Genomic DNA, 14,801 nt, shown 5'->3' on the forward strand with positions numbered 1-14,801 from the left:
ACTTTTTGATTATCTTTTATTTAATAACATAGATTATTATAACTGACGGGATGTTAAACATAATAAATACTTATTTATTTTACTTTTTTAAAAATTATGAATATTTTCGGTAAAATAAAAAATAAATATGTTTTTCTCGATTTATTTTATTTAAAACTTTTCGGGAAAATAATAGTAAAATGGTAATAAACTAATAACATGATATTTTTAAAATTTTTGATTTACCTTTCACAGTACCCACTTCCAACTACTATGATAGTTTAATAAAAATTTTATTTTATAGAATCTTGGCAAATATCTTAAAACTACCTCAAATGAAAAAACATTTTCGATATATTTATTAAATATTGTAGGTTATGAGCCAAAGTCTGAATATGCACGTGGCTAAAGAAAAATACAAGTTACGAAAGTCATAAGAGAATGCTCATTTAAAACAAAAAAAAACTTATAAATTTTTTTTCGTATCGTCGACACTTGCGAAAAAATCTATATTGTTTTTATATGGTCGTCAAAATTGTATCGATTTACGAGATGTTAAAAGCAATGGTTGAAATTTAATACTATAAAAGAGTATTTTAATTAACATCTTCCCAAACATAATCATATATATATTATTGATTTTTTTTAGTCGGTGTTTAATGTCATTTATTATATCTCATTGTGAATATTACCTCATAAATAAATATGGAGAAAAATCATAAATAAAAAGTTAGCAATCACTTTTAATCAATTATCAGACTTTTGAGCGACATATGTATTGCACACAAAACTTCATGGAAATTATTGTTATACACAAAGAAGATTACATATATAAATTTTATTTTTTTGTCACATACCCCAGGCAGCTGTTGTTAAAACAACAATATGCAGCAAGTCCATTATCTGTCACTGAATCGCGTCATCTGATTGCGCCAATGAAATATACAATCTATCTAATACGTGGGGCACAAGATGATAAGCTGAGAAGCCATTTGGGACATATGGAGACGATGACGGACCAAGGTCTCCTAGATGCTTACAGCAAAGAATAAGATTGACTATAACCAGCATATCATAGACAAGACACAGTGGCCATTGGCCAACTATGTGGAGTCCAGGCCTCAATTTACCAATAGCTTATCCTGACTAAGAGCTTCTTCGAGATATTTGTTGATGCTACTTCCTTTAACCTATCGATATCCATAGACGACAAATAATTAATTAGAATAATCTGATTTCGAGTGAAATACGAGTAATGGGCAAGTTAGATCTCTGACCTTAACTCCAAGAGCAATGACTGTTTTCACTTTGACAACTTCACCCAGTCTCAGAGAACCTTCTTTATTGTCTTTAACATAAATAAGTGGTACATTTCGAGAAGCAGCCAAGCTTGGCAAATGCTTAGTGAGCCATCTCGAATTACAGTCTGAAGCTACCAACACAACCTAGATTCACACTTTAAAAAATCAACACTTCATCCAACACAAAGAAACCACAAGTGTAAAAAGAGGGACTCACATGGTGTCTTTGTAATGATATACCATGAGAATATAGAATGGAAATGTAGAGTTTATTGATGTAATTGATAGAAAAACAAGATATTAAAAGCAATTCGAGAGGCTTGTACTCTCCCAAGATTAAGCATAAACTCAACTAAATGTGTGTACTGTCTACAACATTTCCCCCATACTAATTTATGCTAGTTTCCCCCCTTCTAGAATATACTAACTAACTCATACTAAAATAGCCATAATGCCCTTATAACCCATATATGACAGTCTTGAAGCTAGCAAGCCATATGATCTATAGTACCTTTATGCAATAAGCAAACTGTTCAAGTGAAGGTTGATGTTATACTGACTGTTAAACTAGACCTGGGGTTAATGCCTGATGGTAGCCACAGAATATGATTACACTACAGATTACATTTATTTTACTCGAATTATTATCCTGTAGGTGCACCAGTCTAGTGTACCAACTACATAGTAAAACAGATTTCTCTTACTAGAATCAACTTCCTGAAAGAATTTTGAAACATACTTAGGGGTCGCCTGGAAAGGGGGTGAAAGGGCAGTACTTAATTAAGGGGAATAAAGTACTAGATATCTAAGTGGTTGGAATTATAGTAAATAATCATCAGTGTAAATTAGTACCCCAAAATTAGGGTGAATGTTTACCCCATGGGGGCTGGGAAAAATATTTTCCGTGTAAATCCATATTCACTTTGGTTTTAATGACAACTTCACCAATTCACCATAGTTCTTCATATTTTTCTCTCTCCTCTGCCATCATCAACATCATCCTTGATGTTTCTCTGGTCTCCTCCATCACAAACAGTATTCCTATCTCTACTTCTTTCTCATAGTGCTCATATCCTCTCTTTTAACTACCCTATAACTCTGAACACAAAAAGAATTATCAGATAAAAATACCAAACTTACTGAAAATGATCATTGCCCATAATAGTATCTCGTGAGAATTTAGCCCCACAGATTTTTACTCCTCTATTTAATAGTGGGATTCCAGGCGACCCCTTAGGGAAGTTACTGGTAGCAATGATCTCTTAGTTGAAGTTAGTTTCTACTATTTGCATGTAAATTAAAACACCGAGTGCATGGGTGCAGTGACTGCAGTCTCCACTTCAAAGGGAAAAACGGTAAGCATTTGTACAGAGATCCACAAAGATTACTTTCTCTGACACATGAATTTCTTCTGTTCATCACACCCTTTACAACTAACATAATGTATCACGAGCATATAAGAAATCAATTTCCATTGCTTATGCAATCACTATGTTCATTGGAGACATGTTGCACTAGTTATAGAATTGATTGGCAGATTTTGTATGTCTCAAACTAGATCAAATCGTGTGGGAAATATGGGTGAATGTTTAACGGCGAAGGAAGGAAGATTGGTGAAGTAAAGAACAAGCAAACTTCAAAATTTTTCCGATGCAAACACACCACTTATTACTGAACACTTTGAAGGTAAAAAAGAGCACAATGGACTTCTTTAAGGTCAATAGCATGATGACTCTCCTTAAGCCCAATTCTGAAAAAATAAATAAAAAGCCAATAAAAGAACAATCTTCCTCACGAAAAAGTCTCAGCAAATCTGATTTTTATTCAATACATCGCCTAGTGCTTATAGGCAATGTTTTTAAAATAAAGAAAATTAAAAAACAAAATATATTAACTAAGCTAAGGCTAGAAAGTAGAAAAACAAGAAAAACAATATGAAGGCCCTGAACCGATATGGTCGCATAACCACACAATTTTGAGGCAAAGCAAAATTCTATCTTTTCTCAAGTAGAGTCCTATCCAAAGTTCACCATCTTGCTAACTTCCAAAAATTGTAGCTCCTTGTTCCTTAGGTTAAGATATTTTTATGACAACGCTAAATTCTCCAATTTGGATGTCCATTGCTTGTATATAGTGGGATTTGCATTCTTTTTGACGGCTTTGTTCAAGGCTAATCACACGTTTGGATGTGTCTTGAGTTCTCTTCATTTTTGAACTACTTTGGGCCATGCTTGCTAATGACTTAAACCAAAAATAAACATCAATTTGAAATAACTGAAAAACAAAAATCTATGCAACTAATTTTACGAAGAATGACTGATTTAGTCCTAGTACGAATTCCCGGATGCTTGTGGCCATCGTTATCTGGAACGACATTCGCTTTGGAACGGAAACAAGTTCACGTAACGCAACCTAGATTGATTCGGGAACGATTGGGCATGAGATATATTATGTATAAAATATATATTTAAAAACAAAATGAAACTAAAATGATTAATTTGCTTTAAGAAATTATTTTCAAGTGGAAATTTTTTAGAGTCCTATGTTTCATCTCGTTTTTTTCTCCCTTCTTTTTCCTTTAATTTGTAAATGTAGGCCAAAATACCTTAAAAAAGGTCTTCTACACCAGACATCACCTTGAGCGATTTGGGTCGCGTTTCGTGGTGATTAGGAACGAACGTTCCCATATGGCGTAACATGGCTACGTTCCACGTTCCATGTAACTATGCTTGTGGCCACTTGTTTGGTCATGATAGAATCCTTTATGATGGCTAATTGACTAGAATCGCTCTCAGATAAAGGTAAGTCAAGCCCCCCAATTCCCAAAATTGTTGGTTATAGGAACTAATTCAACGGCCCTTTCCACATCAAAACATGACAAGCTTAGCCCCATGTGGCACTCGATAAGGATACCTGCATACAAATACAGAGCACATTTATGGCCTCAAAAAGAAACTTACAGATCCTTCATAAGATCTATAGATAAGACTTATGAGTCATACTCTTTGATCATATGATATTTCAACATGCCATGAATTAAACTCCTCGGCCGTTCCTTGAGGTGCCAGAAAGGCATGGATACACGCTCCTTTTGCCCACAAAACTATTTTCAGGAAGCAAGATGGCATGAACCAAATAGCTTCACCCAATATTTCTTTAAATATTTGAAACAGACTATCTCTGAAAATAGTGAAGAACTTGCCCAGAACCTCTAAACAATTCAGTCCCCATGTGGCCAGATATGTGCCTCGTAGAGGGAAATTCAGCCTGTATGTCTCATGACACATCTTAAAAGGGTTGGGCGAGTTATACTTCTAAGGTTCTCTCTAAACTTGTACGGACGTTGTTGATGTCTATTGAACATTAGTCATGGCCTCTTCGGTGTACTTGTCAATAGGCAACCTTTAGGATGATTCCTCGTATACCTTTTCATTAAGTATAGTTGGATGAAGATCAACTAGTGGTACATTATGGATACTGTGTCCACTATACTACATTGCTTGGATCCACTAGGTAGCCGTTGAACTGTTGGACAAAGCCCAAAGATATTCTTCAAGATCTTAAATTTGGGATTATTCCTTGGTTCCTTAAGGCTGTAGGTGCTCACCCACTTGTTCACTAAGCTTTCTCTCATATATTACAGCTTAAAAATTCTTCCCTGAATAAACCTATGTTGCAAGACCCATTGCTTGGAAACCAGATATGTGTTAGGAAAAAAAAAGCCTAACTGAATGCCTATTAAATTAACAATCAGGCAATCAAGTAATGATTAATGACAGAGTACGAACCATGTTCTAGGACAACTCGAAATTACTGCTCTTTACACATTCCACTCTGATCTCCCTTCATGCTTAATAACCAACCAACAAGGTGACACTAAGCTTTCAATTAAGTATTGACTGTGAAGTACAAGAACTCAACCAATTAACTAATATAGGTAAAGTATTACCCTAATTAGTTATCATGCAAACTAGACTAAATAAAATGATACAGCCAAATAACAAACAAAATATACATAAGAACTTCAGATGGAAATACCAATGCAATGATACAAACATCACACCATGGATAACGATGGTTTAGAACGATGCAAGAATGCACCTTTAGAAAAACCTAACCTGAAGTTTGGTGAGGGAAGAGCGTGGACGACAGATCCGACTTTCATTAACAGTAGTAATTGAGGATCCTCCTTGGATAGCATTAAAGGTATTATCACTAGATGGAGCCATCCGCTCAAGCAACCGCGTTACTTCATTCACCCCAACGGAAAAATTTTGCTGCATGAATCCACATATACCAAACATTACTATACTTTGACGACCCGTTTGGTAAGTGGTAATAAATGGTGGTAATGGAAATGAAAAATTAGTTTAATATTGGTTGAAAAATCTCTTAGCTACCTTGATGGTCATGATTGTCCAACTTCAATTGATAAGTGCGATTATTTGCACTTATCCATGTCCTTTTTATGCTCCTTATGTAATGTTTTAGTGGGTTTTAGGTAGTGTTGATAGTGTTATTTGATATTTTTGTCTCATATGTTTAATATTGTATTTTATGTAAATTTGAGGCAAAAATCGGAGTTTTATTAGGTCCGGGGGATGATAAGAGGGTGAAGGCTTAGAGAAATGGCTTAAGACCCCTAGAAGAGATCGAGCCAAACAAGCCCTAAGGGAAAGAAACGAGTCGTAGCTAAGGTACATCAAAAGGCCACGACTCGTCACATAGTTACTGATCTGTGCATATCAATCCAGAGGCAAAGCAACGAGTCGTCTCCAACTTGCCACCACTCGTCGCCAATTCACTGAAGTCACATACCCCAGGCAGTAGCAAAGTGACGACTCGTCGATCCTGATGTCACGAGTCGTCACCTTTCCGTCAGGTGTTTTGTTCGTGTATTCGACGGTTACTTTTTGGAGCCACTATAAATAGTGCTAGTTACAATTGGAAGAGGTGGTATTAGGTGGTAATTAAAACTTGTAAACAAAAAACTTTTTTGTGATCAAAGTTTCATTACCATGGGAATGATATGGAACTTTTGATGAAATATTACACTATAAATCATTTTCATTACCGTCATTTAATACCACTAACCAAACGGGCAGTGAAAGTAATAATTATTGTAATTGATGAACACAATTTTCTTCCATATTCAGTTTTCTATAAAAAGCTGAGAATAAGAATTAAAAACAACACCTTGAACCACAACTTCTCAGGGAAGGTTTTATTGGACTGTAGATCTAATGTGATTTCCCTGCTCCATAATCACAACTAAAACATATCAATCAATCAATCTGAAATTCTTGTATATTACAAACCAATAAGTGAAGGGTGTTCAACAACAAAACAACAAAGCTTAGTCTCTACAATATGTCGTCGGCTACTTGAACCAAAATAAACTAATGTGAAAGGGTGTTCATGTAAACTAAATTGAAAAATCTTCCCAACACAAATCATCTGGGATATGTCTATTATTTTCTACAAAAGTTTTCCTTATTCCTACAATGATATCCACATTTTTATTTCTTACTTGATTGTTCAGTTCTTTTGTGCAATACTATAAAAGACATGGATGACTAAAATATAAATATTTCAACAATTAAGCTAAAAATTTTGACACAATAAATTCTTATTATAATTGCAGATAATTCAATAGAAGGTTTTGTTGCAAACTCACTGTAAAATATGAAAATTATCACTAATTACATGAAGGAAGACATCAAAAAAAGGAGAAGCATATAAAGAACTCACCTTTGTAAGGGATGAAGGAAACGGGAAAGAAGGTCTCCTTCCAAGCAATTTTCACTAGTATACAAAAAGCAAAACAAAAAGAAGAAAAAAAAACAAAAAAATCATACGTATTGAGCATAAAAGTTATAAAAGGGTACAAAATTCAAAATTTAATATAATTGTGGTAAATAAATCTGCATAATCACAAAAACAGGAAGGATAGAAATGCAAGTAATTCATAATTGTAAAATAAGAAAAAGTAATTATACTTGTGAGGTTGAAGATGATGAACAATTTGCACTGGGTTTGAAAGTTGAGATTGAAGATTGTTGAAAGTTTTTCTTCTGTTCTTCGACGGCATTTTTCGCTTTCACGGCTAACGGCAAAGTTCGCTGAAATATTACAGTGTGATGAAGCCCAAAATTGGATCTGATTTGGATCAACCTTTTTTGTCAGTAGGGGCCGTAGTAATTCATAAAGCTTCAATCGAAAGTAACTTTTAAATAAGCGTATAAAAAATTACTATTAAAGACAGACAGCGATTTTAAACTCATATGCGCTGAGAGATTCGATTTCAAAGGAAGTCAAGATCAGGATCAAAATTGTTCACAAACAGCAACTTCATTAAAGACGGTGATTTTAAATGTCCAAAATCAAGCGTCAAAGTCTTTTTTCTTCCCCGTCCCATTGTTCCTTTCACTCTCAACCTATCCTCCATTTACGAACCTATAATCTCCAAATCTCCTATATTCTCCTCGTATTTCTTTCTCATTTTAACTTTAATAGTTCAAGTTATTCGTCATTTTATCCTTAATTGTTCAATTTGGTGTGTAAAGGTATGTATATTTTTGAATTTCAATTGTTGAAAATGGAATATCAAGGTATAATTTTTAAAGTAATGTGGGTTTTTTTTCCATACGCAAGGCTTACAATTCTTTATTCTTGTTTCATTGTTCATATTAATTTCTGTATTTGACCTAAATTGAGGTGATATGGATTTTTTTCTTAAATGATAAAAATTTCTAAGCAAAAAATAAACTTTGTAACTGATTAGCAAAAACTACATTGAAACTGATTAGCAAAAACCTTCTTTGACCTATGATCCTCCTACTGTAGTTCTAAAAACATAAGAGAAAACTGAACTTCTTTGAAATTAAAATTTGTTTTTGTTGAGATTGATTAGCAATATTTGACACTCACTTAAACCATGATCCTACCCTCTAACGGACTATCTAAAACTTTTTTGGGTGGTTATTATTGATGTAGATTTTTGTTATTTATGCTAAATTTCTTTGTTTGATGGTGGAATTGTGTTATTCTTATACTAGTACAAAAAAAATAGAAATAGGCAAAAGTCAAAAACTCATATCAAAAATAGACAATTAAAGTGACTTGACCATAAAAGAAAATGACACCCATAAGCTGAATAGAAAGGAGTACTATTCTTATACTAATACAAAATAAAATCCTAAAACTAATTAATTAGTTACATAAGCAACAAAAAAAATCATAAATCCCCAAAATTCTAACCCTTAAAATCAAAAATCATGAAAAACACTATAGAGAAATAAAAAATTGCTAACCCAAATAATCCAAAAATTCGAAAATCATGAAAAATCTAATTATACCTTACGAATCAAACTACAGCTGATGAATAGAAGTAAACCCGTAATATCTAAATCATCAAAAATACTATAGAGAAGAGATAGAAAAATCCCTAAATTTAACCCTAAGAATTCACCGCGGCTGTGGTTAGGGCAACAGTGACCGGCTGTGGTTAGGGCAACAGTAACTAGCCTGTGATGGTTGTTGGGAGTAGTGACACAAGAGCTGGAACAACCGATATTAAGTGATTTTTTGAGAATTGAGGGAGATGTGCGAATTGGGAAGGCTGGACTTGCGGGATTCCTTTCGCAATTTTAACAGTAATTTACTGGTTAGGGTTAACACTTAGGAATTAGGACAATTTATTTTACTCGACGAAGTTCCCACTTCCCACAGATAATTTTTCACGAAATTAGAAAAAATAAAATTTTTTATATTATTTTATTTTATAATAAATTTGATGAAGGAAGAATAAGGTTCATAAACATTAGTAAAAAATATTAAAAGAAAGTCAGTGAAAAACATATGAAGATCACAATTTATAAAAAAATATTTTTATAAAGTTAGTAGAAAAATATGTGAAGACCATAAAAAATATAAAAATGTTAAAATAAAGTTACTATAAGATATGTGGGTACCATAAATATTAATAAAATAATAAAATGAGGATAAAGAAAGTTATTTTTGTCTAAAATTTGTAATATAAATCGAAAGATTACTTATGGGAACAACCAATAAAATATCCAAAATGGCAAATGAAAACTTCTTTAAGAAACAAAGAGAGTATTTTATTAATAAAACAAGTCCTTAGGATTTATGGATCTAGATCCAAATATTTTTATTAGACCCGGATCCAACGAGTCTAAATAAATAGGACACCCAAACTTTGCAGATACGGATCTATAAATTTAGATCGGTTCTAAAATCTATTGCCATCTCTATTGAAAATTTATCCTTTTTAAGCATTCTTAAAGAATGCCTTTGTTTGGAAAATGTAATGTTTTTTTTATTACTCATATCAATTAATCTTTGTTGTCTAGACTTGTAAAGTTATGTTATGGTGCTTAAAATTAAGATGGAGAACCATGGTCTTCTAGACTTGTTAGTGTTAGTTGGATGCCCATCATTCTCATTTTATATGAACCGGTCAACTTGACTCTAATTAGTTTTTTGATAATAATTAACGATTAAATTTTAAAAAATTAACATTAATAATTTAACTTTTCACTAATGCAAATTAAATAATTTTACTTTTTGATTATCTTTTATTTAATAACATAGATTATTATAAGTGACGGGATATTAAACATAATAAATATTTATTTATTTTACTTTTTTTTAAATTATGAATATTTTCTGGTAAAATAAAAATAAATATGTTTTTCTCGATTTATTTTATTTAAAAATTTTCCGGTAAAATAAATAGTAAAATGGCAATAAACTAACATTATAGAATGATATTTTTTTAATTTTGATTTGGCTTCCACGGTACCCGCTTCCAACTACTATGATAATTTAATAAAAAATTTATTTTACAGAATCTCGGCAAATGTCTCAAAACTACCTTAAATGAAAAAACATTTGCAATATGTTTGTTAAATATTGTAGGTTATGAGACAGAGTTTGAATATGCACGTGGCTAAAGAAAAATATGAGTTACAAAAGTTATAAAAGAATTCGCATTTAAAACAAAAAACACTTATAAATTTTTCTTCGTATCGTCGAGACGTGCGAAAAAATCTATATTGTTTTTATATGGTCGTCAAAATTGTTCCAATGTACGAGATGCTAAAAGCAATGGTTAAAATTTAATACTATAAGAGAGTATTTTAATTAACATCTTCCCAAACATAATCATTTAGATTATTATTTTTTTAGTCGTTGTTTAATGTCATTTATTATATCTCATTGTGAATATTTACCTCATAAATAAATATAAGAAAAATCACAAATACAAAATTAGCGATCACTTTCAATCAATTATCAGACTTTTGAGTGACTTATGTAATGCAAACAAAACTTCATGAAAATTATTGTTATACACAAAGAAGATTACATATAAATTTTATTGTAATGTGTTAAGGTTAAACTCCCCTCTTTGATGTTCAATTCATAGAACATTAATTGAGGAAACTTAAGGCATGTTTTGATGTCCTTGATAAAAAAAGCGCATACAACCTGGTCTTTTTGAATAAACTTAATGATTTTTGTCAAATTTCAACGTTTAAGGAGGATCTTATATTGATCGACTTCGATTTTTATGTGTTTTGGTTGTGAAGGTGGAGTAATAAAAATAACAGCCCAATAGAGCTTTCATTAATCTACAACATTCTTAAATTGTACAATACATGCAACAAGTATTCCCAAGCTATATACAGCTTCTACAAGTTCACAATCAAATGAGGTCGAAATACATGATCTTGCTTTTCGATATGTCGTACCAGCTGCGAACCATTAAACAGAAGGCGGTAAAATCTAACACACTGCAACACATAAAGAACAACAGATGGCGGGAAAATGTTTGACCAGCAACGCACGTAATATGTTAATTGCTTTCACTAGGAACAAATAAATATAAATAAGCAGTGATTTAATATAGATCGCTTATACAAGAGTCGGGATGAATCAAAATTTATCTTAGATTACTTATACAGCCTATACGGGAACATATTCCTATGATTACATTACTTACATTTATCTAAGCGCGGTATTATTTATTCTGACTTCCCCGCAAGCAGTTCCTACCCGTTCGTTTCAAGGGTAAGGTTTGCTCTTCCGAGGCCAAAATAATGTTCACAACATTGCTACCCCTAAAATATGGAACATAGCAATTAAAATCTCTGTACTTGGACTGTATTCATCAACCTTGTTATATTATCTGTAGAATCAATGATTAATTTTGCGAAGTTCCCAACTACCCTCTCCATCAATCAGTCGCAATTCCATTGCATGAAATGGAATCAAAGCAGGACGCTGCAAGACGAAAACATTGTCAGACTCGGTAGCTTAAATATAAATGGTTGGCAACACATCATACATCCACTAAGAAATGCAGTTAGACGAAAGCTTGACTCAATTGTTCCACTTCCAATTTTCAATGCCCAGGACTCCCAGTGCTCCAATAGGCATGGGCCCAAATTCGAGGTTGATTCCCCCAATCACCCAATAAAAAACAAATGGTTGACAATTCTTTTAGGATGTCCAAAAGAATAAACTCTAATACACTGACCCATTTTACAAGTTTTTCAGATAACTATGGCCATAGTATTATCTGCATTGCCCACAAAGTGGTTTCCGAACTGTGATCAGGAACATAACTGAAATTTTTAAGATGGCAATAATGCATGTGTTTTAAGGACAATAGAAAGAATATCTTTCAATTTTTCCAACATATGCTAGAATTGTTCCAAATTCCTAAAAGAACAATTAATTCTCAGAATATTATCCATGAAGTATTGGACTTGGCTAGGCTTTATTCAGTGTTAAATCAATTCTGTTACTAGCAACTTTTACTAAAACTGCTAATGACCGTAGCGATTTTACCTAATCAGATGAACTTAGTTCTTACCAAAAAGTCAGCATAGAACCCCAATTCACACTGGCATTTTTAGATATAGAGAGCTGCAAATGGAGTAGTGGTTTTCCTTTTTACATTGTAAGGTTGTAAGCAGATTCAGAAAAAGCTGCTACTATGACTAGCTGTTTCAAAAATTTTCTACATGACAATAGCAGATTTACCTATAACATCTACAGACCATAGTGGTTCTCTTAGCTTCAATGAAAATAAGAAAACTAGAGCCTAAGTGGAAAGCTTGCTGAAAATGAAAATGTTATTTTCTGTAATTTGAAAGCGTAAACAGTTTTAACATTACTAAGGGAAATATCAATATCCTTATTTATCTTAAACGAAGGGATTAAAATACATCCTGATAACGAGTAGAGTTTTCATCTAACTTATGCCATCAAAAAAAGTTGATAAAACAAAAAGGTAAAACAAAGAATATTCCGTATTTCAATACCCAAGCATTGGATCTTTGATGGGAAAGGTGATGGGATGTAGGTAGCTTTTACCCATTCTTACTTGGAACGACATTCGTTTTGGAACGCGGAAAAGGAACGGAAACAAGGAAGGCAACCTCGATTGACTCGGGGACGATTGGGTACGAGATACATTATGTATAAAAAATATATTAGAAAACAAAATTAAATTAAAAATGACTTTTTTGCTTTAAAAAATTGTTTTTAAGTAGAATTTTTTTTAGTTTTTTAGGTTTCATCTCGTTTTTTCCTCCCTTTTTTTTTGTTTAATTTGTAAATAAAAGCCAAAATACCTTTTAAAAAGATCTTCTACACTGGGACGTCACTCTGAGTGATTTGGGTCGCGTTTCGTGGTGATTGGGGACAAAAGTTCCCGGATCGCGGAACGTGGCTATGTTCCATGTTCCATGTAACTATGGCTTTACCCCTGGGCCCTGAGAGGCTGGGATAGCAGAGAGCCAATTATTTTTAACCTTTGGTCAAACTGATACACAATTATAATGTCCTACACAACCAATCAAGTCTATCAGGAAGTGAAGCAAAGGAAATGCAAAACCTTGAATCCATTGAAAATAGACAGAAAGTTTGTGAAACAAGTATATAGAAAAAAATTAGTAGCCTCCTTTAAAACTGGGAGTTCAAAGTAAGATAATTTCCCAAGCAGCAGGTGATCCAGGCCACATGCAAGAAAATGTTTGATGCATGCCAAACATAGACTTGGAAGGGATACCACATACCTGAGATGAAGTTATAGCTGTAATGCCTAGTTCATTAGCGAGCTTATATAAGTGCTCCTCCACATCAATGCTTGTTGCACTGTCAATTAAGAAGTCAATACTCCAATAATAAAGATATACAGTGATACAACCAATCTTGTATGTGAGGATTGGGATCAGAAATTATGGGGACAAAAAGAGCAAACACAAGATTACGTACTTGGTGCATTCATCAAGGACAGCGAATTTAGGCTTGTGGAAGAACAAGCGCGCCTTCAGCAGACAAAAATATGACATATAAGCCAAGATTTTAAAGAGTTAATATTTCTCACAGAGCTAAGATTCTGAGCTTTGTTACAAGATGTAGAACTCACCATCCCTATCCTCTGCTGTTCTCCTAGAGAGAGAACATCTTCCCAATTTAGAATAGCATTCAATCCACCTTCCCTCTCCAATAGATAGAGCAGCTTAACATTTTTTAGTATGTCTTTCAAGTGCATATCCAAAAAAGTTGAGGAATTGCAAGTACAATGACCTGAAATTAACAAAGGAAAGTTCCTTGAGGGATTTGAAAGCATGTTGCAAAAACAATCAAATGTCAGAATCGAAGATAAACTCGTTATTTCAAGCATTTTAAAATCTTTCAAGATGACACTAGATTTCATCATTTAACAACAACAACCGCAACAACAACATTCCATTACCCCAATGCCATTAATGGCTCCCACTGGGGTCGGGTTTAAGGTCAAATGTACACAACCTTACCCTTGTAAGTGATAACACTAACAAAGAGGTTGTTTCCGATTGACCATTGGTTGCAAAGAACTATAAATCTTTGGCCATTTTACTATAGTCCATTATAATCTGAAACCAAAGATCGATAAATCTTTGCCCCATCGAAATAAGGGACATATTATTTAACATCAGATGAACAAAATAAATACAAAAGGATAGATTCTTAAATTGAGAACTAATGCTAGAAATAATGAATCATGATCAAATGAACGGATAAAAGCACCTTTATCTGAAATATTGTAGCAGCAAAAGAACAAAGAATACAAGATCAAGATCATTAAACAGTCTTATGTCAAATTGGAATGAATAGAGCAGATTAATAATCAAACAACTGCATACCTCCATGTCTCTGTAGTACGCTTATCTGTGCTTCCTCCCGAGACAGAGGATATATAACCTGATCCCTCAGGGTTCCTAGACATGTATATGGTCGTTGAGGAACAACAAAAATACCACAATCATATTCAATTCCTCTTTCATAAAGTTGCCTTGGTTTGCTGAGTCTTCCACTAACAATGGACCAAACACCACGAAGGACTCTGAACAATGAACTTTTTCCACTCCCATTTGGACCTAAAAAGGAAAGTTGTCAGATATTACAAGAACTAGATGAGTGGTAAGAGATTACAGGTTGATC

The 14,801-nt window shown here is 33.2% G+C and overlaps 2 protein-coding genes across 3 annotated transcripts in view; both read right to left on the minus strand.

Moving 5' to 3' along the window:
* Positions 1-645: 645 nt before the first annotated feature.
* LOC130820310 (uncharacterized) lies at positions 646-8,966 on the minus strand. The gene is made up of 7 exons (XM_057685633.1): positions 8,639-8,966; positions 7,280-7,439; positions 7,032-7,085; positions 6,477-6,534; positions 5,399-5,557; positions 1,257-1,424; positions 646-1,169 (listed from the first exon to the last, which is right to left on the minus strand). The coding sequence occupies exons 2-7, from the start codon at positions 7,369-7,371 to the stop codon at positions 1,101-1,103; spliced, it is 600 nt and encodes a 199-aa protein (XP_057541616.1). The 5' UTR covers positions 7,372-7,439; positions 8,639-8,966; the 3' UTR covers positions 646-1,100.
* Positions 8,967-10,114: 1,148 nt separating this feature from the next.
* The window catches only part of LOC130820309 (ABC transporter D family member 1-like), a 36,455-nt gene continuing 31,768 nt past the window's right edge, over positions 10,115-14,801 (minus strand). The window contains exons 19-23 of one of the 2 annotated variants that reach the window (XM_057685631.1): positions 14,504-14,737; positions 13,744-13,904; positions 13,590-13,642; positions 13,391-13,469; positions 10,115-11,588 (exon numbers count right to left, since the gene is read on the minus strand). In XM_057685631.1, the coding sequence (XP_057541614.1) occupies positions 11,502-11,588; positions 13,391-13,469; positions 13,590-13,642; positions 13,744-13,904; positions 14,504-14,737 (614 nt within the window). In that variant the 3' untranslated portion in view covers positions 10,115-11,501. The remainder of the gene's footprint in view (positions 11,589-13,390; positions 13,470-13,589; positions 13,643-13,743; positions 13,905-14,503; positions 14,738-14,801) is intronic. The other variant, XM_057685630.1, reaches the window with a different exon arrangement.

This window comes from Amaranthus tricolor, chromosome 8 (genome assembly GCF_026212465.1).
Source record: "Amaranthus tricolor cultivar Red isolate AtriRed21 chromosome 8, ASM2621246v1, whole genome shotgun sequence".
NCBI lineage: Eukaryota > Viridiplantae > Streptophyta > Magnoliopsida > Caryophyllales > Amaranthaceae > Amaranthus > Amaranthus tricolor.